Source organism: Balaenoptera ricei, chromosome 7, assembly GCF_028023285.1.
Source record: "Balaenoptera ricei isolate mBalRic1 chromosome 7, mBalRic1.hap2, whole genome shotgun sequence".
Lineage (NCBI taxonomy): Eukaryota > Metazoa > Chordata > Mammalia > Artiodactyla > Balaenopteridae > Balaenoptera > Balaenoptera ricei.
This window is the reverse complement of record NC_082645.1, coordinates 103,340,090-103,366,469: the sequence shown is the minus strand read 5'-3', so window position 1 is coordinate 103,366,469 and position 26,380 is coordinate 103,340,090. Positions and strand designations below refer to the sequence as shown.

Sequence of the window (26,380 nt, the reverse complement as noted above, 5' to 3'; positions counted from 1 at the left end):
ACCATCAGAGAACATGGCTAAGGGCAGGTTATGTCAGGATTATCCTTGCTTCTTGCCTTGTTTTGCACGAAGGTAAATAAACAGCCAGGAGCAAAATGGGGGACAACGAAATAAGGGCAGAGCACAGAGTGAGGGAGATAGCTCACAGTGAGGCAGGCAGGCAGCAGCAGTTCTAGCCATCAATACTTTATTGTTCCAGTCAACACCGGCACAGATGTTACTGTCCACTTCCTGACCCTAGTAGGGGGTCCCACCACACTTGGACCATGGCCCAGAGAAGCAGGTCTCCTTATTCCTCCCTAAGGTAGTTAAGAAAGCCCCTCGCCCCACAAGACAGAGCTCCTGCTCACTAACGTCGTGCTGGCGCATGTGCTGTGGGATCCCTGCTCCCATCCTGCATTGGGAAAGGCTGGGATGAACCAGGGCAAGGGTGCAGTGGAGGTTACACGGGCTACAGCGACTAAGTGCATAACTACTGACCTGACCCACCACCCCGGGCTTCGTCTGCACCTCCCAGACAGGAGCCTCCCTAAAGCTTAGCCGGGGCCTGCTGGGAAGGAGGAGCTGGCAAAGAGTGGGGATTGAGCTGCTAAGGACAGGACACAGCAGGGAAATAAAGCAGAGAGGAGCGTGGGACAGGAGAGAAAAATGATAAAGTGCCTGAACTAAACAACCGAGTGGGACACGAGGACAGAGCAGCACAGGTCCCTGAGGATAGGAGGAAAAAGAAAGGGACAGACCACCAGGGCTTGGGGCATCGTGGAATGAGACTAGAGTTGAGGCAGGGAAGCAAGTGGGAAGGACTCTCCTAGCCCTGTTCACATCCACTAACCCAAATGTAAAATTATTTACAAGCTTAAAACCAATCCCAGGTACTGTACCAGGCCCAGGACAGCAGGCAGGCAGGCAGGCAGGCAGGCAGGCAGGCGGAGGGCGGACTGGCTCCGTCTGATAGCCAGCTTCCCCACATATTGCTCCTCCCCAGGGCAGTAGGGAACGGAGGAAACAGTGACATCCCTAGCCAAGAAGCCCTACTGTGCCTGCAACTCCTTCCCTTGGGGTTCATGGCTCTGCCGTGGCCTGAGCCTCTTGGGCTGACTGTACCAGAGACGGAGTATTGGGCCCTAGGGGTGGAGCATTAGCGGGCTCTGGGAATGTCTCTGGCCCCAACCCCAGCTCTGCATTCAGCTGCTCCAGCTCCCCCTGATCCAGCAATTCGAAGTCCTCAGTGGTGAGTGCCTCTTCTTCCTCGGGGGCAGGCAGGGGCTGGGGTGAGTCCTGGGGAAGAGGCGGGAGTACTGAGGGGGAAGGGGGCGGGTCATTTTCAGCAAGGCAAAGTAGGGGTGACAGGGCGCTAGGTGGAGTGATGAGATCACCACTCACTGCCTCTGGGCTCAGTGTCTCCACTGGTCCTCCAGGGGAGAGCATCACTCCATCTGTGGGAGACCCTGCCCCATTGAAGTGTGTGTTCACAAAGTGAAGGGGGGATGAGAGCCGAAGCAAGGTTTCCTTGGATGCCACATCTTCTTCCTCCTCCAAGTCCAAGTCTTGCCTTGAGAGGGCCTGAGGGGAGCCCAGCAGGTCTTCGGGAGGGGCCAGGTCTGTCTCCTCTCCCTCCCCCAGCTCCCGAGTCAGGGCCTCCTCTGGCTCACTTGGCAGGCTCTGCTGGTCCAAATCTGGGCAGAAAACAAAGGGCCAGGAATGGGCCTGCTGTGCTGAGTAGCTGCAACAGACCGATCAGTTCGAGGTTGAGAACTCAAGACATGGAATGCTGGGCCAGGCCTTAGGCATTAAGGTCTTTCAGGAGTCTGGAGTAGAACTAGAGGATCAGCTCCCCACAGAAAACACTTATGGGGGCAACTGCCAGAGAGCACAGCCAGCATCCCACAACAGGGAACAGGAAGCTTGGAGGGGACAAAGGACTTCCCATACCCTCCGACACGTCAGTTAGTTGTGGAGTCGTCGCCCGGGATACAGAGAAGCCACCGCTTTCCAAAATAGAAGCCTCCTCATCTGACAGCTCTGAGTCTGTAATGGCCAAAGCCAGTGCTGTTTTCTTCACATCCACCTGCAGGAGAACCAGGATGAACGCCCCAGGCAAGGGGGTAAGAGCGCCCACTTTCCGGGAGCATCCCTGCCCCACCACCAACCCCCACCCCCTGGAGAGGTGGCTGCTCTAAAGCAGAGCAGTTCTCCCCCAGCCCACCTCCCCTGGACCTCACCACTGGGGAGAAGCCAGCCAGTTCTGCCTCGCTCTCACTCTCTGTCTCTGCCAGTGGCTCATCACCTCCGGGGGGTGCATTCTTCCCCTGCCGCTCTAGAGAACCAAGAACAGCTGGGCAGTGACCAAGCAGGAACAGTGGTGGGGGACAAACACTGCCAAAGGTATGGAAAGTATCTAAATCCCAGGGCACTTCACAAGCTACAAGCCAAGGTCCTCCCCAATTCCCCCCTTTCTGGGTCATGGGATCCCCTTACTCCTCTTGTCGTGTTTGTGATGCAGGGCATCAGCTTCCGCCTTCATGCTGTAGTCCAGCTGCATGAGCAGGGGCTCCAGACGAGTGTACATCCTCTGGATCAGTTCATGATAAACCACCAGGGGCCACAGCAGGATACTCAGCACTGGGGGTTAGAGTGTCCACTCAGAGATCCCTAAGCCTATTTCCCAAGGGCCCTCATTCAACTGATGCTTAAACAGAAAAGGCTGAAGGAAGATAAAGTCCCTTCCTGAGGCTGTTCCAACTTCTTCCCACATCCACTGCCCTCCCCAGATGACTATTCCACTGTTACTAATACTACAGCATCCCCTGGAGGTCTCTGTAAATGGGTAACTGGGCAGACAGTGTACCATCCGCCCCTGGGTCAGTCCATGGAAAGAAAACAAAGACAGGGCTTTGGAAAGGGGAGAGGTCAGACCCTACTCACAGACAATGTAGGAAATCATAATCCCCGGAACATAGTGTCCCAGCACAGCCAGCACAGCACAGCCAGAGCAGACGCGAGCACAGAACTGCAGAGGAGAACACAAGATCTAAGAACTATAGGCTGAGGTATGCGCTGCACTTATGTAGGTAAGAAATATTACTGCTCAGCTGGTGGAAGGAGGCGTATGCCCTCTAGGAATGCGGTGATCCAGTTTAGTCAAGAGGATGCCCAGGACCACCAACTAGGGAGTTTGCGATAAACACTGCCAAACACCTATAATTCAAACTGGTCTCTCTCGGCAAGTAAGTGTCAGAACGGCAGAAGCTTATTCTGCCTCCTGTACCAGACTCCTAGCTGTAAATCTTGCCTCAAGAAGGCACCAGGCCTTATCCTTCAGTCTCCAGCTGGGGAGTTCGAGTCACTCCTCCCCATCCCCCGCCTCTATTTCTCCACAGCTTAGAGAACTGTTGTGTGATGTGGGGGAGGTTACCTGAGCTGGATTCTGCCTCTTGTACCGCAGCAGCTCCTGCAGGTGAATCTGGAAGGTGAGCCAGCTCTCAGCCAGGTATCTGCACAACTCGGGCACACTCAGCAGGTGCGGCCGGGCGCCTGACCCCGCACCCTCACTGGGGAGACATGACACGACCCCTGGAGGCCTCAGACACCAGCTTCCAAATAGGCACTCAAATCCCTCTGAGAATGCCAATGAGCTCTTTAGTCTAAGGAAGTGGACAACCCCACCTCCCAGAGGGAGGACGTCCGGGTCCTGGGGAACAAAGCCCAGAGCTCCCAACCCTTTGCCTGAAAGGAGCAGGCACACAAACACCTACGCAAGAACCTGGGACCAAGCCTGTTACCAGTGCATTCACTATGCTGGGGTCTGTGCCTGCAGAAGCTGCAGTACTGCTATGCACTGTGGCGGTGAGACACTGGCACCAAAGCAAGACAGGGATCGGGCATTTGTCTTCAAGGGGTGGCCTGCACTCACCTGTCAGAGTGTGGCTCCTCTGGGGATGATGCTTCAGAGAGAAAAGGGAAACAAGTTATTGAGGTGTAGAGCTCTGGGAAACACTCCCCAAGCCAGAAACAGCTGCCCTTCCTCTGCAGTCCCAGAGTGCTTTTTTGAAATGCCATTTGCAGGAAGTATTACATTGTTACTGTCATTTGTATGTTTGTCTCCTTCTTTAGACTTTACCCTTTTCCACAGTGGAAACGACATCTTATTCACGTTTACACCCCAAACAACTCACACACAGCCTGACACCTAGTTACTCCAACATGTCAATTAAGTGAATATGCGGACAACAAAAAACACAGGAAGAGCTAATGTTCCTATAGTTCCTACCATATATGAAGCCCTACCACAGGCACATAAAGTGTATTCACTCCTTTATTCTCCACCTCCTTATGAAATAAGTTTTACAGTCCCTGTTTTATAGTTGAGGAAACAGGCAAACGCAAATCAGAGATCGAGTGACTTTTCCAAGGTCACATACAGGGTAAATGGGAGAGCAGGCAATGGAACCCAGGCCATCTGGCTGCAGAGTCCGCAGTCTTAACTACTACACACACAATAACATTAATTTTGAGAAAGGGGAAATTATATTTCCCATCTGGGGAAGTAGTCGTGCTTTGGGAGGCAGGTGGCCTGCTGTACGCTCGCCCTCACCATTCAACCCAGCCAGGTGAGTCAGGCACAAAACAAGTGCTCAACGGGGCTTGCTGAACGAATTAAGTAACACTCACCTGGAATGTCAGGGAGGAAGCGAGGCTGCCAGAGATCCAACAGAAAATAGGCCAAAAGTGAGATGCTGAGTAGGAAGAAGGGCCGTAGGGAGGAGGAAGACAGCAACCTTAGGGAGAGACAGGCACCTCAGCGGTGAGTGGGTGAGAGAGGCTCCCACATCCATCGCAAAGGCGGAAAAGCGCCCACTGATGGGGGAATGGGTACCTCCAGGCCTAACTCGACACCAGAAGACAGAGAAATGGGGCAACCCAGGCGGATGACGACCTTTAAAACCCAGCTGATGGGTCAGTCCCCCAGGACAAGCATCTTCCCCAGAAAGAGGAATGGTACCCCGGGCTCTCCCGCCCCCGCTCTCCCGCGCAGCCCGGCCCCGCCCCCCTCCTCCGCGGCCCTCACCAGAAGAGGCCGTTGAGCGCGGCCGCCGTGACCAGGCTGTGCAGCGGCTTCTCCCACACCAGCAGCCGCTGCGCTGCCGCCAGCACCGCCTCCCAGCCGCGGAGCCGCAGCCACAGAGCCGTGGCCAGGCGTCCCACCGCCTCGGCCGTGGCAGCCTCCTCCTCCGCCTCGCCGGTGGCCTCACCCATGCCTAGGCTCAGGCCCAGGCCGAGGCCCAGGCCCAGCCCCGAGCCCCCACCTGCGCCGGTGTTACCAGCGCCACCGCCACCGCCACTCGCCATAGCCCCGCCGCAGCCGCCGCCCGAGCCCGCGAGGAGCCAGGGCTGCGCGGCCGCCGCCGGGGGCGCGTCAGGCGGAAGGGGGCGCCCGCAGCGGAGAGGGCCGCTGAGGCCGCGAACAGGCGTCACGTGACGGCGGAGCGACGAATCTGTCACGTGACACGCCCTAACCGCCGAGATGGGGCGGCCCGAGCCTGCGCCCAGGGGGGTGCCGGTCACCCTGCTCCTACGGAGGTTCGTGTTTTGGCTGCGCTGAGTGGTGTCTGCCTCTTTCGGACGGAAGGACGGAAACCTCCGCGTTTACCCACCCCAGCCAATTTTCTTCTCCCTGTGTAGTCAGGGCGGCTAGGGAGGCTGGTCTTGGCCCGGTATTTCTGGTGTGATGCGGCCGATAGGGTCAGGGAGTGGGCTTCAGATGCCCAGCATCCCCCGAGAGACCTGCTTCTGCTCTGGTAGGGCGGCGACCGTCCCTTTACGCAACCCTCGACGGTACTAGTCCTCCCAGTTCCCTCTCCTCAGCGAATAAACAAACAGCAGCGCGTGACTCGACAGACTCAAAAACAGCTTCAGCTATTCAGAGAAGTAGTTTCCTTCCCATCTTTCTGTAAACTCTCCCGCCTTTACGCATGGAAAACTCCTTCCAGTCCCTTGCTTAAGCAAGAGATTGGGGTCTGGGGGTGAGTTTAAAAATACAACCCTGTTTAGGTGTTGTTTACTCTTTGGGGGGCATGTTAACACCATTTATTGAGGCTTAAAACGTAACAAGCGTTTTGTGTTTCCTTGAGATCATTTAATCTCTGCAATAATCCTACAAAATACGTGTTTAATTAGGTCTAAAATTCCAAGCTGTACAATAGGAAGATATACAGCAAAAAGTGCCCTTGCCTTTTGTACACAATTCACTACTGTTAAATTTTTGTGTACTCTACTGACGCTTTTTTATGTATAATTCTGTGTGTGCGTATTATCTCCTCTTTAAAAAAACAATTGCGAGCAACTCCCTGTCCCGAGTCTTTGTTTTATTTACATCGGTATGAAAAGGTGAGCCGGGCTCGTTCATGCTTAGTGCGCCATGGTCCCCTAAGAATTGTTCCGATTTCTCAGACGAGGGCACGCTGGGGCTCAGCGATACCAGGAATAATAGCCCGGCTCCTTCCCGGCGGTCGGGGCCGGCGGCTCGCGCCAGCGGGCGGCAGAAGTGTCGGTCGCTGACTGGCCAGCTGCGCCCCCGCGGCCTCTAAACGCAGGGCAGACTCGCGGCGCGGCAAAGGCACAGCACGCGCCTCGAAGCCGGGTCTCCTCTCTACAGGGTGAGGTGGGCGCCCTGGCCCTTGAGCTCCATGCCCCGAGTCCGGAGCCCAGATCCCGGGGCCGGGAGCCCGGAGCCCCGCCCGGAGCGGAACAGGAAGAGGCTCCCGCCTGCCCGGCCCCGCCTGCCGCCTCTGGCCAGTGGCGGGGGGTGCTCTACCGGCGAGGGTGGGGGCCCGCTTGAGGGAGGCCGGCGGGCAGGTGGACAGGCGCTCAGGGGCGGTTCTGCGGCCCCCTTACAATTCGTTCCCGTTCCTTCCACCTACGCAGGGCGGCGGCTGGCGGCGCGATGGACCTGGCCGGGCTCCTGCTGGACGAAGAAGGCACATTCTCCCTCACCGGCTTCCAAGACTTCACGGTGAGCGTGCGGCCCGCCCCCTCCCCTGCCTCCCCGCGCTTGGAGTCGGGACTCCGGGCGCTCCTGTCGGGGCCCGAGCGGGGCCGCGAGCTCGCCTGATGGCTCTGCCAGGGAACCAGGCGGTAGTCGCTCTAACCGTGCCTACTCGAGGCCCTGGCTGCTTGGGCCCAGGGGGTGAGCCGCGGGGTACAGGACTATGGAGTAAGGAGGTGGCCAGCCGGGGCCCTTCGCAGAGAACTTCTCCTCCAGAGCCCTCAGCGAGGAGGATTCCACCCCCTGTGGACAGACTGCTGTTGGCAAACAGTCCGGAGAATGCAGGGCTGGGTGGGGCATGGGCCCCGCTAGCGGTGAGGCAGGCCTCTCGCCCAGCACCCCCCTTCCAGCCTGGAGCCACGATCTCCATCATACTCTTCCCTGCCCTTCGCACTCCACCACCCTCCTGCCCTGTTCAGTTCCTCCCAGGACACCAGAAGCTGAGTGCCCGGATCCGAAGGAGACTCTACTATGGCTGGGAATGGGAAGCTGATTGTAGCCTGGAAGAGCTCTCCAGCCCTGTGGCAGGTTAGACAGTGTTGTGCGAATGGGCCAACGAGAAGCCTGAAAATGGAGTTGTCAGTGGTCACCAAAATGACTCTGGGTGTACCCTGGGAACTGCACTGTCTCTTCATAGCTAGTGCATTTGATTGGTGTAAGCACTAGGTTTGTACTTCACTTTTTTTAAAAGTCTAGATGAGGAAACATGGCTGTTTTACAAGTCTATGTTATTCTTGATTTGTATACCAGAAACTTTAAATTTTCCGAGGATACATGTCATATATTTCTGAAACAACACATGTGTAACTTTTCAAATGAATTAGAGTAAAGAACAAATCTAGATAATTTCAGGTGACAGGAAATAAGCCTTCCTGCTGGAAGGAGCTGAAATTCAAACCTGGAATGGGCTTTTCATCTCAGTGTGGGAGAATTCGATGTCTATTTTGTTATTATGGTTCTGCCCCCAAGGCCTCAGATAATACAGTTTTGGGTCTTCTGCTGATAACAGTGGGGACAACTTTGGATGAGTTGTTTGCTCACTCTGTTTTCCTTCTGCCCCCTGCAGACATTGCTGTGGAACTGCTCCAGAAGGCAGCCCCCAGTCCTATTCGCAGGCTCCAGAAGAAATATGTAGCCCATGTGTCCCGGTGAGTCTGCGATTGAGAGAGACGGAGTGACAGTGTTTTGGCCCTAGAGAGAGGGGAATGGTTATCTCTAAGGAGAAGTTGTAAAGATACAGGGATGAGCATCATAAGAGTTACAAGAGCTGAAAGACCCTTGGGTTTAATTACTAATCCTTTTCGCCACCCAGGGAGGCATGCATTTCCCCGTGTGCTATGATGCTAGCTCTGGTGTACATTGAGCGGCTCCGGCATCGAAACCCAGACTACCTACAGCATGTGTCATCGTCTGACTTGTTCCTGATCTCCATGGTAAGATGCCCTCTTCCCTTCATCTCTCTGGTGAGCCAGGAGCCCCGTGTGAGCTCTACTGACACCACCTCTGGTTCCTCTGCAGATGGTGGCCAGTAAGTACCTCTATGATGAAGGGGAGGAGGAGGAAGTCTTCAATGATGAATGGGGAACTGCTGGGGGTGTGGCCGTGCCCACTCTCAATGCCCTGGAGAGGGGCTTCCTGAGTGCCATGGTGAGTAACTATTCTCTCTCGCTCTGTTTTCCTGGCCCATCTTTATGTTCCTTTCACCCTTTGTCTTTTATCTCCCAGCTTTCTGTTGTCTCTTCATTTCTCTTTTTGCTTGTCCTCCCTGTGTCTTCCCTTGTTACTGTCTTCCCTTCTAGCTTTTCTGGAATAAGCACACCCTTTGGAGGTTCCTGGTATGGTGAAGCCAGAAATGGAGCATCCCTCATCACCAGTCTTCCAGACACCACAGGGGATGCTCTGAGTCAGAGCTTATCTTACTGGGCTCTGATTATTTGCTTCCAGACTTTGTCTGTTCCTAGGTTCTGGGCTCCCTATGAGTATGGACCATCCTCAAGAATACTTTTTCCCCTTGCTTTTAATGGAGGCTGCAATATGAAACCAGATATGTAGTGACTAAATAAGTTAATATGTAAAAGCTTTTGGAACAGGACTTCCCTGGTGGTGCAGTGGTTAAGAATCCACCTGCCAACGCAGGGGACATGGGTTCGAGCCCTGGTCCAGGAAGATCCCACGTGCCGCAGAGCAACTAAGCCCGTGAGCCACAACTACTGAGCCCGCGTGCCCAGAGCCCATGCTCCACAACAAAGAGAAGAAGCCACCGCTATGAGAAGCCCACGCATTGCAACGAAGAGTAGCCCCTGCTCGCCCCAACTAGAGAAAGCCTGTGTGCAGCAACGAAGACCCAATGCAGCCAAAAATAAATACATAAATTTATTGATTTTTTAAAAAAAATAATAAAATAAAATAAAAGCTTTTGGAACAGTATCTGGCACACAGCAAGAGCCAAGTGTTACCCGTAGCAGTGGTTGTACTTGCTCCTCTGGGTCTGGTTATTAATTGACTGTGACTCATATCCAAGCCTGGTTCGACGCTCTTCTCTTCCTACCCACAGGATTGGCGTCTCTACACTGACCCTCGGGAGATCTTTGAGGTGCTGAGCTGGCTGGAGAGCTGGTAGGTTCTAGGAGTTGGGAAGAGGGGCTTGAGGGATTTGGGGGCTGAGGCTTCAGCCATAGGAGCTAAACAGAGATGAGGGTCTGTGTAACTGGGGGAGAGAGAAGACGGGAAAAAGAATCGCGCAAGGTAGTGGTTCCCAAAGCTGTCTGCGGTCCTCTTTGTAATAACCTTTGGGAGGGCGGGAGAAGCTTATTTAAAATACAGATCTTGGTCTCATTCTCAGTTTCTGGATCAACGGGTAGTCTAGGAATCTGTACATTTAACAAGTTCCCTAGTGTTTCCTGGTGGGTCCCCAGGGGAAAGAGGGTGCCAGTGGGCCAGCTGCAGGAGGGTTGCAGACTCTCTCTGTCTTTTCTCCTCTTTCTGCAGCGTGGCTGAGCAGCAGGGGCGCCGGCGGGGCTGGTACACCTATACAGACCTGTGTGTGCTGCTGGAGCAGCCTGCCTGGCAACTGGCCCTGGGCTCCCTCTGCCAGCGGCTGGCAAAGGTGAGGAGGGGTCAGGAAGGATAGGGAGCTTGAGCCGGCTGCGGTGTAGGGTGGGATGATGTAAAGCAAATAAGGAAAGGCTCAGGAGATGAGGTTTGGGAGTAGATGGTGATAGAGAGCTCTCACTTGAGTACAGGTGTTCAGAAATAAGGGGTGGGTGTGTTAAAGACAGTTAGAAGTGGGGTTGGGGGAAGGGGATTTGGGCACTGATCTTTCTTAATCCCTCTTCTGCAGTTGTCCTGCCTGTTAGCTATGGCATATGTGAGCAGTGTGGCCCTGGCTGTGGCATCGATGGCCGTAATACACCAGTCCTTGGGGCTGTCCTGCAGCCCCCCACCTGGCCCCCCAGACCTTGGACTGGCCTCCAGGTGCCTTTTGGAACCCTGCATATCTGCTTCGGTGCCACGGTGCCTGCCGTCTCCTGCTAACGTCTCCAGCTGCCTGGAAGTCGACGTAGGGCTGCGTCCACTCCGGGGCAGTCTTCTGGCCTCACTGACTCCACCATCATTGCCTCCCCCAGCTCCTCCTGCTCCTCCCACTCTTCTCCACAACTGCCCCCTTTGCCAAAAGCTCCAGAAAGACTCCCCGACCTGCCGTACCTGCCACCACCCCAACCATACCGTCCCCACTGGGCCCCCCAGCCTCTGGTACCACTCCCATGGCCTGGCTCCCCCCTGGCCTTGGAGCCCGATGCCCCCGCTGCTCCCACAGCCCCAGCAGTGTTCCCTCTTCGGCATCATGGAACTGGCCCGCCTTAGGTCTTTCATTTTTCCAGGCTAGGTAGGGTTCTGAGGAATGCATTAAGAGGATTTGGGAGTCCCTGAGAACCTGGAGGAGCAAAGCTTGATCTGGGTTCTTGGCTGGTCCCCTGTCCTCCTGAGTGATGGAGCTTATGGGCGTTGTGGGGCAGAAGGACTGAAGGTCACTTGCTCTTCCGTCCCTCAGTGGCTGGCTGCTTGGCCAGGGCAGTGGTGGTGCCGGGAGAAGCTTCAGCTCAGCGACCAGGGGCGTGTCACAGGTGGACAGGGGAGGAGCCCCTGTCCCTCCATTTCCCCTGGGCTCTTTTAGACTTTTGCTTTTGAGTTTCCTAGGATGGGGTGAGGGAGGGAGGAAACATTGGCCATGGTCTGTGTGATGTCCCTGATGCAGGAGAGGCAGGGACTGACAGGGCCACCCACAGTGGGAGCTGCTGTGGGCAGGCGGGGTGAGGGGGGAAACCCTCTCCACACCCATCCCTGGGACTTAGTCTAGAAGAGCCAGGGACTGCTGTGACCTGCAACCTGGCCCTTTCGTCTTCCACCCTTCTCTTCTTAGTCTCCTGCTCCTGGGCTTCCCTCTCTTCTGGTTCCTCTCCCGGGTGTTCTCTTCACAGGCCTCTCTGGCCACTGCTTTGTATCTGGGTTTTTCACGCTTTTTGTAGAACCAAGATTTCAATAAACAGTTTCAGTTGCGTGGCTTGGACTCTTCCTTCTGTAGCAGCCCTCGAAGAACTCTCCTCCCCATATCTACCATCTTAGCCTCCCTACTCCCTGATCCCATCATCTTGCAACTCATTCTCTCTCAGCCCCATTCCAGAACTTCCCTGTTGTTTGATGGTCATAGGCTCCCATATCAAGCTTCTCCCTCATCCCTGCTCCCAGCACCCTGGGGCCCCAAGCACTGCTCGACTTGGATGCAGTGGGGCCCAGAGGGTGACTGTGCCACGCTTGGGGGTAGCCCTGTCTGTCACAGGTTCTGAGTGAGCACCGTCTTTGTGGATCCCTAAGCACATCTCGTGGAGAGAGGCCAAGCCAAGTATCCAGCGGAGCCCCATGAGCTTGAGGGCAAGCCCAAGGACACCTTATCTCTCTCCTGACATCCTTTCTGGTCTGACACGTGGTCGTCGTCAGTGTTATTAAAGAGAAGACCAAGGCTGGGTTATCACTGGAAGAAGGAAAACCGAGCAGCCAGCTGGACTAAGGTTATTTGGGACCATGGAAGAAAATCCTCAGCAGGGGTGGTGCTGCTACCTAGGGTGCATCTTGGAAATTTATGGGGCTTTTTGTTTGTTTGTTTTTTGGCTGCACCGTGTGACATGTGGGATCTCAGTTCCCCGACTAGGGATGGAGCCCATGCCCCCTGCAGTAGAAGCATGGAGTCTTAACCATTGGACCACCGGGGAAGTCCCTGTGGGACATTTTTTGATTGACAAAAATTTGAAGGGAAGGGACTCGCTGGCATTTAGTCGCCCTGTACAGGATGCTACACGTCCTGAAACGCTCAGGAACCCCCCTCTTATTATGAAGAATTCCTGAGACAACTTTTGAACCACCGGATATACGTCCCGTATATGAAAAGCCTGTTTATCTGAGCCTAGAATTATGCAGTGTTTTACATGTGAACACAGAATAGATTTTGCACATTTGGAAAAAGACTCAGTTTGCTAGGAATGCACCTCTGTGTAAATTAAAACTATGCTTTGTTCATCACTTTACCAAGAACTTGTTCACTATTTTGGAACATCAGGTCACTAATGGCAGCAGTGCCTGTGGTACATGTGTCATCAGGAAAGCACCGATATCAGTTGGCATTGCAGCTGTCACATCCACGTTGATTCCACATATGGGGGTGGGCACTGGACTACTTCATTGTCTTCTGGTTTAGTTGGGCCCAAGCTTTCACACACTGAAAGGATAAATTACTTTTATTTCTCCTTTATATTACAGTGAGGACATTATACGGAGTTGTGGTCACTGTTGTCGTACATGACGTAGGGATGTTTCCTTTTGAGGTAGTCCAGGGGGCTGGACCCTAATAGGGTTGAGAACTGTAGTGTAGTCGTGATGGTTCCAAATGGCAGTGGTGAGGAGGGAATACAATCTGTAAAATCTCCCCAGGCTATTTTAGAGGCTTCCTCCCCACCACTCCTTTCCTGGGACAGGGGCTCTAGATGGAGATTCTTGGGGGGAGGGGTCCAGAACTTGGCTCCCCGGTTAATGGGTGATGGAATTTGTGCAAGAGCTGGGCAAAGGTGAAAGGGCCGTGTCCTGCCCCAAATCCCTCATCCCTTCGCTCTGCTTCATTGACACTCCCGCCCCCTGCCCGCTCCAGGCAGCTAACTTCACACAAACTCTGACCTCTTACTCTCCCTCCTTAACTCCAGGGCAGGCAAGACAAGACGAAAGGCAGGGCAGCATGAGCCGATCACCCCCCAACGCCATACAACTCCGATCCGTGGGCTCCCGGAGTACCATGGTTTCCCTGCCGCAACTGTCTGCTGTCCAAAATCCCTCCTCTCACTCTTGGACCTCTCTGTGTGGGTCTCCTCCCTGGGGCCTCAGCTGTCTTCTGGCTCTGCAGGTAGGAGCAGAGGTGCAGGAGTCGGTGCTGGCTGAAGGGGGTGTTTGGAGGGAGGAGGTGTGGCCTGAGAAACCCTCTGGAAATAGGTATTTCTGCCTGTTTCTGAAGACTGTTCCTCTGCCTGCAGCATATCTTGGTCCTGGCTTCTCTGCTCTGCGCCTCCCACCTGCTCCTGCTTCAAAGTCTCCCTGCAGGAGGACTCTCTTCCTCCCCTGCCCAGCTCCTGGCCTCCAGCCTCTTTTCATGTGGCGTGTCTACAGCCCTGCAAACTTGGATGGGCAGCAGGTGAGGGGAACTCCCTGGAGAGAAGGGGACAGGGTCCCAGCGTGTAGGAGAGGCTCGGGGAGGCTTTCAGCTGCCCCATGTTTCCAGACCTGCTGGGGCTGCTGTTCCTACAGGCTGCCTCTTATCCAGGCTCCATCCTTAGAGTTTCTTATCCCTGGTCTGGTGCTGACCAGTCAGAAGCTACCTCTGACCACCCGGACACCTGGAAACTGTGAGCACAGAGCAAGGGCACAGGGTGAGGGTGAGGTTGGGTGCTCACCTGAGCACACAGTTGTAAGTGGGTGCAGGATTGAGATGGGGCAATGATGGGAGGGTTAGGCACCATGGGGTGCTGGAGCTGTGTCAGGCACCAGCCAGAACTGTAGAGCAATGGATCTCCAACCTGTTTACCTCTCTCCTCTCCACGTCCCCAACTTCTCCCAGCCTCCCTTGTGCTGCGCCTGTGTGGGGGACCTGGCTGCCATGGCCTGGAGCTCTGGAACACTTCTCTCCGAGAAGTGAGTAGGTGGGGATGCGGAGGAGGAGAGCTAAGAGTGGTGCCCGACTGGGGAGGCTCTTGTTTCCATTTTTCAGGGACTGAGATGCTCTAGGGCAAAGAGTTGGGTGGGGGGAACCCCTCCTGGAATTTTTTTTTTTTTCCACACCACGTGGCTTGCGGGATCTCAGTTCCCCAACCAGGGATTGAACCTGGGCCACGGCAGTGAAAGCCCGGAAACCTAACCACTAGGCCATCAGGGAACTCCCTGGAATTAGTTAAGATGTCCAGGCTGAGGTCATCTCAACTGAGCAGAGAATGTTTTCTCTTTGTCCACTTCTCCACTCCACCAGGTGTCCGGGGCCGTGGTGGTCTCCGGGCTGCTGCAGGTCACGCTGGGGCTGTTCGGGGGTCCTGGCCACTTGCTCCCCCACTGTGGGCCCCTGGTGCTGGCCCCCAGCCTAATTGTGGCAGGGCTCTCGGCCCACAGGGAGGTAGCCCTGTTCTGCTCTGCTCACTGGGGCCTGGCATCGCTGTACGTAAGTCCTGAGAGGCGTGGCGCTCGGTGGGGTGTGTGGGAGCGGGGGAGGGCCGAGGTGCTGGCTCCACCAGGTTCAGCTGCCATCTCAAAAGGGACAACACTTTGTGGATCTGGAATCCAGGACTTTTGCTGGATTCATTTGTTCATCCTGACTTTCACCTTGTCTCCCACTGACCCCCAAGGTGCCCTCCTTCCCCCTCCATGGGGGGCTTTCTTCTCCGGGACCCCCTTTTATGGTATTCTGCCACTCCTACCTCCACTCCCCCGCCTCAGGATGCCTGCTTCCCCTTGCTCCTAAAGCTCCTTCCCTCTCTTAGGCTTATCCTGCTCATGGTGGTCTGTTCTCAGCACCTGGGCTCCCGCCTGTTACCGCCGCACCCCTGGAGGCCAGCTTCAACTTCTCCAACCCACACTCACATCCCTGTCTTCAGGCTCCTCTCGGTATGTGGAGGTCTGGGCAGGGGCAGTTGAAGTTAGAAGGGCTGGCACGGAATGCTCGTTCGGCCCCCTACCTTTTGCTTTCTGTCTACCCCTCCAAGGCTGGCTTGAAAAGTTCTTGGGGAGGGGTTCTTTCCCGTCTCAGTCTTGTCCCTCAGGTGCTGATCCCAGTAGCTTGTGTGTGGATCATCTCTGCCCTTCTGGGTCTCAGCATCATCCCCCGGGAGCTGTCTGCCGAGGCCCCGTGGTTTTGGCTGCCTCACCCAGGTAGGTTTTCTTCTAGTCCTCCATCTTCTTACTCACATAAAGGTGTCTCTTTCTTTGGACTCTGAGTTAATGAAATTAGCTGTACGGATTCTCAAAACACACAAGGGAGAGAAATTGCCAGTCTGAGGGGCAATGCCAGCCGCTCACCACAGGTGTCTTTGTTACTGTTTAGAGACATCTGTAAGCCCCACCACTGCGTGTTGGTACTCCTTACCCAATTTACACATTTATGTTACTTACTCCCACAGACATCTGAGTTGGTGACCTGTGCACAAAGATTGCTTTTGAGGCATTGTATATGAAATTTGCTCACTCATCAATTTAATAATGGTCTGTTGAGTGCTTATTATGTGCTAGGCACGTGATAGGGGACATGGTGGTAAACATGACACACACAGTACCTGCACTCATGAAGCCTATAATACGTAGGGGAATACGGATACAAATTAAATCGTCACCCAAGTAAATGTAAAATTGCATGTGGTAAATTAAAAAGGGCAGGTACCTTGTGTGATGAAAGTTCATAATGGGGAATCTGACTTTATAGGAGAGGTCAGGAAAGGCACTCTTTTTTTTATGTTTTTATTTTTATTTATTTAATTTTTAATTTTTTAATTTTTTGGCTGCACTGTGTGGCTTCTGGGACCTTAGTTCCCCGGCCAGGGATTGAACCTGGGCCCTCGCAGTGAGAGCATGGAACCCTAACCACTGGACCACCAGAGAATTCCCAGGAAAGGCATTCTTGAGGAAGTGATCACTGAGCTGAGATGTGAGAGATGAGTAGGAGCTTATTGGGTAAAGTCAAGAGTGAAGAGCATTCTAGGCAGAGAGAACAGCATATGCAAAGGCCCTCTAGTGGCCAGCAACACAGCAAGTACAAGGGCCTGAAACAAGGCCAGTGTATCTGGAGTGAAAGAAGTGAGGCAGAGTGTGGTGGGAGATGAGGCTAGAGAGAGAGGTAAGGGTCAGACCAAAGAGGACCTTGTAGACCACAGTAAAGGGATGGGTCTTTACCCTGAGTTTGATGGTTTTGTCCCAAGACATTATCTTCAGAGACAATGGGGCCTTTAGGGTTCTTGTGTCATAGGCTGTCAGAGGCAGGGGGATGCTTCAGACGTGAGTCTGGCCCCAAAGCAGCTCTTTCTCCCTCCCCAGCTGAGTGGGACTGGCCCTTGCTGACACCCAGGGCTCTGGCTGCAGGCATCTCTATGGCCTTGGCAGCTTCCACCAGCTCCCTGGGCTGCTACGCCCTGTGTGGCCAGCTGCTGCATTTGCCTTCTCCACCTCCGCATGCCTGTAGCCGAGGGCTGAGCCTGGAGGGTCTGGGCAGTGTGCTGGCCGGGCTGTTGGGGAGCCCCATGGGCACTGCATCCAGCTTCCCCAACGTGGGCACAGTGAGTCTTCTCCAGGTATGTGGACGGGGGTGGGGGGAGGGGAGCCGGAGGTGCAGGAGAGGGAAGGGGACTGATTACCAGCTGTGCCCAGCCCTCTGCCAGGCACTTCACAGCAGTGATCTCATTTAGAGAGGTACCTAGAAGTGGTAAGGGCTAGGAGTGTGAGGAGGACACTAAATCACTACTGAACGCCTTCTGTGCCTCAGGCACTGTACCAGGGCTGAGGTTCTAGAGAGAAGCAAGTCAGATGAAGTCCCTGCTCTCTTGGGGACTTCAAGAGAGAGAGAAGTGGACAATTTAAGAAAAAAAAAAAAAGATAATTTCCAAGAGTGATAAGTGCTATTTAGAAAACAAAGTTGGGGTGGGATAGTGGTTGAGTAAGGGAAGCCCCTTTAGGTAGAGTGCTGGGGGATGCTTCCTGGGAGAGTGACATTTGAGTTGGGATCCAAACGATGAGAAGGTGTCGGCCAGGTGAAAACCTTGAACGGTCGAGGAGGTGGCTGTGTTTTCTAGTGTATCTTCGTCATCTAGGCTGGATCTCGGCGAGTGGCCCACTTGGTGGGGCTGCTCTGCGTGGCGCTTGGGCTCTCCCCAAGGCTGGTCCAGCTCCTCACCACCATCCCGCTGCCTGTGCTTGGTGAGTGGATGTATCAGCAGGACTGGTATTGAACCAGTACCCCCCAGCAGGGCCCAACTGGTTGCTGGTGGTCAGCACCCTTTCTTTCTGAATAGCCTCCCTAATATATGGATGTTTGTGTCAGCTGTCCTATTTTCTCAGCCATATCTTGGCCTCTTGACTGGCCTTCTCTACTCCTGGGCCTTTTGGTGGTCTCTGCCCATTACAACCTGCCCTGGCCTGCAATACTCTCTGCCGTGCCAGCCCTCTCCCAACGTCTTCAATTACTTCTGTATGAGACAGGTGGGGTGCTGGGGGTGACCCAGGCCGTGGTTCTGTCCACTGGATTCTCCAGCTTCCACTTGGCTGACATTGACTCTGGGCGGAATGTCTTCATTGTTGGCTTCTCCATCTTCATGGCTCTGTTGCTGCCAAGATGGTTTCGGGAAGCTCCAGTCCTACTGAGCACAGGTGGGAAGAGGGGGGATGGAAAGAGAAGTTGCTTGGCAGTGGGAAAGCAAGGGCTCAAGGCTTGAGTTTCTCTGGATTCCAGGCGCCCGCACCCAGAAAAGGGTTTTGGTATAGTCCATCCATTTGTTTAGCAAATATTTATTGAACACTGTGCTAGCCCCTTGGGATACAAAGGTGACTGTAGATGTGACAGTCTAGTAAAAGAGATGAGATGTGTAGAAACATAACTAGAAAGGTTCAGATAAAGAGCTATGGTGCTCGGCGGTGAGAAAGATGGCTTCTCTTGGAGATGATCTGGGTAACTTTTATGGAGAAAGTAACATTGAGCTGGTCTTGAAGGATGGTAAGATTTAAAAACATATTTGATGAGAAGGTCATTCCTGGTGGAGGAACCACCATAAATAAAGACATAGAAGTAGGAAGTCATAGGGTATGTCCTGGGAGCGGCAAATAACTTAGTTAGCTCAGCTTAGCAAATAGCAGTGGTTCTTAACTGAGGATGGTTTTGTCCCACAGAGAACATCTGGCAATGTCTGGAGACATTTTTGGTTGTTATAAGCAGGGGAGAGGTGATTGTTAGTGGCACTTAGTGGGTAGAAGGATGCTACTAAACATTCTGCAATGTACAGCACAGCCCCCCTCAAACAGAAAAGTATCTAGTCCAAAATGTTAGTAGTACTGAGGTTGAGGAACCCAGGCTAGAGCACAGAAGGTAAGAAATGGGAAATAAGGTTGGGGCTTTCAATACCAAACTTTCAGGAGACAGGGAGCCTGGAACTATTGAAGCATATCTGGAGGGCACGTGTATGCTCAGAAGATAGGGTGTTGAGCAGGGACCCTGTGGGAAGGGCCTGGGTGTGGGAAATAGAGAGCAGAGGGACAAAGGAGGGGGGACATGGAACAATTCAGAAAGATCTGTCCTTAGTCCAAGACTTAGGCTTAGGTTGGAAGTATTAGGCTCCTTGGCTTTGCATAGGATCAGAGTTTCCCCTCCTGCCTGGCCCCAACCCCCTGTAGGCTGGAGCCCCTTGGATGTGTTACTACGCTCACTGCTCACAGAGCCCATCTTCCTGGCGGGACTCTTGGGCTTCTTCCTAGAGAACACCATTCCTGGTAAGTTGAGGCCAGGCCCCAGCAGACTGGGGAATGGCCAGGAAGTCATCACTCCCTGGGTTGGGCAATGGCCTGAACACCCTCTCTCTCTCTTTTTTTTTTGAATTAAAAAAAAAAAATTATTTTTTAAAATTTATTTTATTTTTGGCTCTGTTGGGTCTTCGTTGCTGTGCGCAGGCTTTCTCTAGTTGCGGCGAGCGCGGGCTTCTTATTGTGGTGGCTTCTCTTGTTGTGGCGCACGGGCTCTAGGCGTGCGGGCTTCAGTAGTTGTGGCTCGTGGGCTCTAGAGCACAGGCTCAGTAGTTGCGGCACACAAGCTTAGTTGCTCCACGGTATGTGGGATCTTCCCGGACCAGGGCTTGAACCCATTTCCCCTGCACTGGCAGGTGGATTCTTAACCACTGTGCCACCAGGGAAGCCCTGACCACCCTCTCTTTTGCAGGCACACAGCTTGAGCGAGGCCTAGGTCAAGGGCTGCCATCTTCTTTCACTGCCCAAGAGGTTCGGATGCCTCAGAAGTCCAGGGACAAGGCTGCTCAAGAGTATGAGCTTCCTTTCTCCATCCAAAACCTGTGTCCCTGCATTCCGCAGCCCCTCCGTTGCCTCTGCCCACTACCCGAAGACTCTGGGAATGAAGAAGGAGGGCCCTCTGAGCCAGGAGAGACAGCTGACTTGCTGCCTGGCTTTGGGGAGCAGTGCCCTGGGTCTAGCAGAGAAGAACTTAGGTCCCAGTAATTACCAGGACTCCAGCTTCCACCTTGATTACTTTAGCCCTATCTCTCAGCTTGCTGGAGAGCCAGATCCCAGGCTCTACTTTCTCCCAGGGAGAGGATGTGTGTGTGTGTCTCACACGGGCCCACCTAAAGGTCTCATTTCCCAACAGGTGTGTTTGCCTTTCCTTCTCTTAATTAGGCCCAACTGTTCCAGAGCAGGGCCATGGTTTAGTGGGCCATGATTGAATGATATTTTGCCTGTGAACTATCTATACTCGAACCCCAGCCTTCACTAACTGATACTTATTGTGCCTCCTATGTGCAAGGTCCTGGAAATACAGATATGGATAAGACAGGGTCCCTGCCCTCTCAAACACTTATGGCTTAAAAAGACATGTAATTACCAACTAAAATCCAAAGCAGAAAGCAGTCTGCAATAAAGATTGAAACAATGCTATGGGAGCAAAGAGGAAGAAATAATGAATTCTGATTGGGGATAGTGGGAAAAGCTTTACATAGAAGCAGCACTGAGGCTGGCCTTAACAAGAGGATCTTTCATTGTGGAACAGGGATGGGGAAAATTTTTTAGGTTCAAGTATTCAGCTCGAGCAAAACAGTAAGTTGAACAAGGTGCAAAATGAGTTGAAGGATTTCAAGCTTCTCTGTGGTGGTGGAGCATAAACTGGGGGTGCATGGAGGGCGAGATGAGACAGGAGAGGTAAAGGATGAGGTCAGACCATGGGATTTATGCCTGGGAGACTCATCTCTTAAACAACTCGAGTGCTGGTGGAGACCCAAAAGAGATATCTAGTGAAGTTCAATCCCATCGTTTTATTTAAAAACAAAACAACAAAAAAAGAGGTTGGACACGTAGGTAAGGGAAATGACTTTGGGTTTATCAACAAATCCAAATCCGGGGTCCCCTCTCCTGCACTTCGTCTGGCATTCTTTCTCCTCTGCCAGCGCGACTCTGAGGGGCGCCACTACCCCTCCACCTCTCTGCCAGGGGGTCCTCCAGCCTCTCTTCTTGCTTTCCCGGCCACAGTGTCCCTCCACCTCCGACGGCTCCAGTTTATCAGCTCCGTGGGCCCAGATGTCCCGCCCACATCAGGCTTGGGCTCCGCCTCAGTGTCCCAAGACCCCGCCTCCCCGTGGTTGGGGGGAAATGACCCTACTCTAGGCCTTTCGGTTTGCGCGGGCGGGCCAGCTTGCCGCGGGGAGAGTGAGAGCTCTCGAGGCCGCTCACGGTAGGTGGGGTCGAGCTCTAATCGGGGCCAGGGCCGGGGCGGGCGGCGAGAGATTGCTCGGACTCTGCGGGCTGGCCCTGGCAACGCGCTTCCTCCCCGAATTTTCCTCCCAGGAGGGACCCGCGCGCGGCCAGGATTCTGGGACAGGCCTCCGGGGGTGGGCGTGGGCGGAGCCGGGGGGCCGCGCGTGCGCAGCTTGCCTCCCGGCCGCGAGGCGGGGTTTGTGCGGGTACTCCTATGCGGGCAGCTCGGTGCCACCAAGTAGCCGGTTTTCGGCTTTGTTACCCTTTGAGGGGTCCCGAGCCGCGCCTCATGCAGCCGGTGCTGTAAAAATAGAAACGTGGACGGTGAAGGCCTTTCTAGTGAGGGCAAATGGAAACTGGACGCCAGGCGGGGCTCCTGGGGTGGGGCTGTGGTGAAGGGACCGAGGGCGGGGCGTGGCCCAGCCCGGACGGTCGCTGGGGTTTTGCTGCCCTCTGCAGGATGGCGGAGGAACTGCGCCGAGGGAGGGGCTCACGGCCAAGGGGCGGGACTGGGTGCCGACCCGCTTTAGGCCACCCCACTCCTCTGTTGGCCCTCGGCGCTTCCCCTCCCTCATTGAAAATAATAAACGGGTGACTCTGGTTAACGTGAGGGTTAAAGGCATTCTTGAAGGAAACAAGAGAAAGGTGAGATATAGAGGCCTCAAAACAGGACACGCGTGGTGGGAGCAGCAAACCCAGGTCTGATGCTGAATTTCTCAGACCTTTTTAGGGGGCTTGTTGATCCCAGATCCCACATTTTAAACTCCTCCCCTGCCCGCAAAAACAAAACATACTGTGTGAGGGTCCTGAGCTTCCAGGCTTTCCGAAGTGACAGGCTCGGATAGTCAACCCAATTTTGGTGACTCTTAGAGCGCACGCTGGGGAGTGCCTGTAAGGGAGAGAAGGGCTTGGCGACTTGGACTTGCTGTTTGTGACCGACTTGCTGTTTCTGACCTTGGGCAATGTGGAACTCTGGTCCCGTGAGGACTAGCTTAATCATTCCAAGATTTTCTCTTCCCAGTAGGAACAGCAGGTGGGAATGTGACTGAAATACCATCCTCTGAACACAAGGTTTTGAGGCTGCTGCAGATAAAAATCGCAATGTATATAGTTCTATTTCACCTGTCTAGTGACTGTACAAATTATGTTACAAGGCCGCGCTTCAAAAACTAGGTTATGGTTGGAAGAATAATGGCTTAGATAGAGATGAAAATGACTGGAAGAACAGCACTGTGTTAACCACGTTAATGAAATCCAAGGATTTTCATTGTTTTCTTTGTATTCTAAGATCTGCGCCACCCCCCCCCCCCACTTCACTTTGTGTTTATAAACTGAAATTACATCACCTTTTTTTTTTTGGCTGCGCCACATCGCACACAGAATCCCTGACCAGGGATTGAACCCGTGCCCCCTGCAGTGGAGGCATGGAGTCTTTACTGCCAGGGAGGTCCACGCTTTTTTTTTTTTTTTTTTTAACCCTCAGGGAAAATGATCAAACTGCCTGTAAAGTAGCCATAGTTACTGAACATCTACTAGATTAAAGCTACAAATTTAGTTGTTGAAGTAGAAAGGTTGGTTTCCAGGATGTGCAGCAGGGCATGATATCATTGATGGCAGTGCCTTGGATGTGGATGTGGATGATGAGTGAAGTGGAGTTAATTCATGGTCTCTACCTCTGTGCTGTGTTGTGCCTTGTATTGACTTCTTAGTCATTCAGGGTCTTCTTGAAATGGGGTTGGGGCTTTTCTCCTTGCTTCTGGACACAGAGTTATTAGCTCTTTATTTGTGTCTCATTGATCCCTTTGAGGATTTGACCAGAGCTGTGGACCTCTTCCCTCCAAATGGGTATATGCAGGTATGCACAAATTTTGCATATAATTCCAGAGGGTTTACATGCATAGACTCTAGATTAAGAATCCCTGTCTTAGAGAATGTATATATATTTAGGGAAAAAATATATTTAGGGGGCATATAAATGTATGTATGTATATATATATATATACACACACACACACACACACACACATACATATATTCATTCAGGAAATATATGTATATGTTTAGGGAATACATATATATATATATATATATATACCCATATATATACCCACACACACATATTTAAAATTCTGAGAGCTTCCAGAGTTTTTTTTTAGATTTTATTTATTTATTTATTTATTTATGGCTATGTTGGGTCTTCGTTGCTGCATGCTGGCTTTCTCTAGTTGCGGCGAGCAGGGGCTACTCTTCCCTGTGGTGCACTGGCTTCTCATTGCGGTGGCTTCTCTTGTTGCGGAGCACGGGCTCTAGGCGCAAGGGCTTCAGTAGTTGTGGCGCACGGGCTTAGTTGCTCCGCGGCATGTGGGATCTTCATGGACAAGGGCTCGAACCTGTGTCCCCTGCATTGGCAGGTGGATTCTTAACCACTGCGCCACCAGGGAAGCCCAGAGTTTTGTTTTTAGATAATGATCAAATAATTTGAATTTCCTGCACCTGACACTTATGACTTATGATGTTTTGTAAAACAAGAACTATTTCTTCTCTTCTAGAAGTTCTGGGAAAGGATAGCATTGACATATTTATTAGGAATGTGATAAAGATGCAACAAGAATGGTCTAGGTTTCAATATTGTTATATTATTAGAAAGCAGAAATACTAGTACCAATATGGTAAGGCTTAACCGCTATAGAAGAAGGAGATATTTTATGTTTTCTAGGAATTTAATACGGGAAAAAAACCACTCAAAATTCTAAATAGATTTTTAGTGGCAAGAGGTGGTAAGGTTGGTGCTCAGCTGGTTATATACTGGGAGGGTGAAGGAGAGGGGGTTGAATGTAAATCAATGCCTTCTGTTTTCTCAGGGAGGATTTTCACAAGATGTATTTGATAGAGGACTCTCTGAGTGGTGTACCCCCAGGCCTACAGCACCCTGGGGGCACTTTGCTAAATTAAGACTCTCCTGCAGATGGAGGAACTGGAGCAAGGCCTGCTGATGCAGCCGTGGGCATGGCTACAGCTTGCCGAGAACTCCCTCTTGGCCAAGGCTTATATCACCAAGCAGGGCTATGCCTTGCTGGTTTCAGATCTTCAACAGGTGTGGCATGAACAGGTGGACACTAGTGTGGTCAGCCAGCGAGCCAAGGTAAGTGTGAAGAGAAGTACTGCTATGGGTGGCAATGGACATAATTTCTTTCCTAGTGAAGGTCAGGGGGCATTAACGTCACCCAGCTTATTCACCTATAGGTAGCCAAGGAAGGTCAAATTAGGTTGCTACAATTCCCATTAATGTTCTGCACTTCTACCTCTAGCCCTAGAATCTTTCCATATGGGTGTGTGTGTGTGTGTGTGTGTGTGTGTGTGTGTGTGTGTTTCTGTAGTGCATTCAGTGGAAGGCAGAATTGTGAAGTAGGCCAGATGATCTATCTTCTTTTTGTTTTCTTCTTTCCTGTTCTGATGTTTTTATTTTCCCTTCCCTTCCTCTTCTGCCCACTGTCTTCATGTTAACCAGAGCTTTCCTTTGCTGTTACTTACCAGGGAGTCAGTTTCATTTTAGCCCTCTCACCCTGTACAACGCTTGCTCTCTTTTTAGGAGCTGAACAAGCGCCTGACTGCTCCTCCTGCGGCTTTTCTTTGTCATTTGGATGATCTGCTTTGCCCATTGTTGAAGGACACTGCTTGCCCTGGCAAAGCTACATTCTCCTGTGATCGTGTGGCAGAGGCGCTGATACTCCGGGTGCGGAGTGAGCTCTCTGGTCTCCCATTCTACTGGAATTTCCACTGCATCCTAGCTAGCCCTTCGCTGGTAAGTGCAATTCAAATACGGGGTAGGGAAAGGGGTGCCAGCTGCTTCCCCCTCTCCAAGCTTCTCAAATGAAGCTTTAGGTGTTGTTTTTTTTTTTTTTTTTTTTTTTGGTAAACCCCATTTGAAATTCGTCTCCAATTAGAAAACTTTCCTTGACTAGAAAGAAGGCAAAAAGGTTTCTTGACTGGTACATTCTTTCCTTTCAAAAGGAGCATAGTTTGGGCCTACATGCTTTACCGGGTATCTTTATTCGTTATTTGATTTATTCAACATTTATTAAGCATCTACTATGGGCTAATTGTTGGGTGTTCAGATCTAAAACAATATAGCCTATTCCTAGAGTTCATAATCTAATGAGAAGGTAGACAGACAGGAAACAGGATAAATTATGGTATATACTTTGATTGAGATAAGCCCAGGATGATTGAGGATCTGAAAAACCTTTTTGAAGAGAGAGTTTCTGAGCTGAGTTTTTTTTTTTTTTTTTTTTTATAAGTGTAAAGTTCTTTTTTTTTTTTTTTTTAAGAAATTCACGTTCTTTTATTTATTTATTTATGACTGTGTTGAGTCTTCGTTTCTGTGTGAGGGCTTTCTCTAGTTGCGGCAAGTGGGGACCACTCTTCATCGCGGTGCGCGGGCCTCTCACCATCGCGGCCTCTCTTGTTGCGGAGCACAGGCTCCAGACGCGCAGGCTCAGTAATTGTGGCTCACGGGCCCAGTTGCTCCGTGGCATGTGGGATCTTCCCAGACCAGGGCTCGAACCCGTGTCCCCTGCATTGGCAGGCAGATTCTCAACCACTGTGCCACCAGGGAAGCCCTGAGCTGAGTTTTGAAGATGAGTAGGAAATAACCGGGAGAAAATAAAAAGATCATTCTAGGCATGAATGCATTCTGAGAGGTATGGAGATGTATAAGTGTGGGGCAAGTGGGGGAACTTCATGACTACAGGGAGCCGTGAGAAATGAGGTAGACAGTGGCCAGATCTTGAAGGATTCTAATGAGTTTGGATTTTACCCCAAAGGTGACAGGGATTCACTGAAAAACTTTAAGCAGGGGTTTAACACGATCCAATTTGTAATTTATCCAGATCACTCTGGTAGTAGGGTAGGCTATATACCGGTGTTGAGTACCTTTCTGAACATTATCTTGTCATTTAATCCTCACAACTGTCCTGTCCTGCAAGATAAGTATTATTGCCACTTTTCAGAGTAGCAAGCTGAGACTGAAGGTAATTTGTCCAAAGTCATCCAGTTTATAAATGAATGAGCTGGAATTTGACTCCCAGGTAGGTCTGATTCAAGAGCCCATTTTCACGGACTCAGAAGATAATGTCCTCTGCTCACTTGTAGCTTTCTAGGCCCCAAGAGCTTTCATTAGCAGTTAGTTAGTTGAGAGTGAAGAACTAGTTGGCAGGAATTACTTCTGCTTGTCCTTCTACCCTTTTATATAAACAGAGCTTGTTTTAGCATTAGATGACAGGGTCTTCTATGGGGGTCCTAAGGTTG

At 52.3% G+C, this 26,380-nt stretch overlaps 4 protein-coding genes across 15 annotated transcripts in view; 3 read left to right on the top strand and 1 right to left on the bottom strand.

Annotated features, from left to right (window-relative positions):
- Positions 1-170: 170 nt before the first annotated feature.
- On the bottom strand, positions 171-5,428 carry RETREG2 (reticulophagy regulator family member 2). The gene is made up of 9 exons (XM_059928727.1): positions 5,069-5,428; positions 4,672-4,778; positions 3,914-3,944; positions 3,416-3,551; positions 2,926-3,010; positions 2,479-2,622; positions 2,223-2,317; positions 1,933-2,068; positions 171-1,676 (listed from the first exon to the last, which is right to left on the bottom strand). Exons 1-9 carry the CDS (start codon positions 5,347-5,349, stop codon positions 1,063-1,065), a joined length of 1,629 nt encoding a protein of 542 aa, XP_059784710.1. The 5' UTR covers positions 5,350-5,428; the 3' UTR covers positions 171-1,062.
- A 69-nt stretch (positions 5,429-5,497) lies between these two features.
- Positions 5,498-11,607, top strand: CNPPD1 (cyclin Pas1/PHO80 domain containing 1). 3 transcript variants are annotated; one of them, XM_059928728.1, is made up of 9 exons: positions 5,498-5,580; positions 6,925-7,012; positions 7,465-7,573; positions 8,112-8,193; positions 8,358-8,478; positions 8,564-8,692; positions 9,600-9,661; positions 10,034-10,151; positions 10,386-11,607. In XM_059928728.1, the coding sequence occupies exons 1-9, from the start codon at positions 5,525-5,527 to the stop codon at positions 10,929-10,931; spliced, it is 1,311 nt and encodes a 436-aa protein (XP_059784711.1). In that variant the 5' UTR covers positions 5,498-5,524; the 3' UTR covers positions 10,932-11,607. The 3 variants fall into 3 exon arrangements, with proteins under 3 accessions (XP_059784711.1, XP_059784712.1, XP_059784713.1); XM_059928729.1 differs by lacking the exon at positions 5,498-5,580 and adding an exon at positions 5,608-6,023; XM_059928730.1 differs by lacking the exon at positions 5,498-5,580 and adding an exon at positions 6,748-6,822.
- A 77-nt stretch (positions 11,608-11,684) lies between these two features.
- SLC23A3 (solute carrier family 23 member 3) lies at positions 11,685-20,256 on the top strand. 8 transcript variants are annotated; one of them, XM_059928721.1, is made up of 13 exons: positions 11,685-12,111; positions 13,294-13,490; positions 13,618-13,775; positions 13,889-13,986; positions 14,199-14,272; positions 14,604-14,785; positions 15,140-15,232; positions 15,375-15,496; positions 16,652-16,905; positions 17,422-17,527; positions 17,810-17,977; positions 18,995-19,090; positions 19,533-20,256. In XM_059928721.1, exons 2-13 carry the CDS (start codon positions 13,326-13,328, stop codon positions 19,823-19,825), a joined length of 1,809 nt encoding a protein of 602 aa, XP_059784704.1. In that variant the 5' UTR covers positions 11,685-12,111; positions 13,294-13,325; the 3' UTR covers positions 19,826-20,256. The 8 variants fall into 8 exon arrangements, with proteins under 8 accessions (XP_059784704.1, XP_059784702.1, XP_059784705.1 ...); XM_059928719.1 differs by having other exon boundaries at positions 15,109-15,232; positions 15,388-15,496; XM_059928722.1 differs by having other exon boundaries at positions 14,604-14,789; positions 15,388-15,496.
- A 680-nt stretch (positions 20,257-20,936) lies between these two features.
- Positions 20,937-26,380, top strand: part of NHEJ1 (non-homologous end joining factor 1) — a 75,285-nt gene continuing 69,841 nt past the window's right edge. The window contains exons 1-3 of one of the 3 annotated variants that reach the window (XR_009504298.1): positions 20,937-21,050; positions 24,039-24,215; positions 24,663-24,875. Coding sequence is in view for 1 of the 3 variants with exons in the window: in XM_059928717.1 (XP_059784700.1) it covers positions 24,039-24,215; positions 24,663-24,875 (390 nt within the window). In the remaining 2 variants the exon portion in view is untranslated. Of the gene's footprint in view, positions 21,051-23,934; positions 24,216-24,662; positions 24,876-26,380 lie in introns of all 3 variants that reach the window. The other 2 variants (XR_009504299.1, XM_059928717.1) reach the window with 2 other exon arrangements.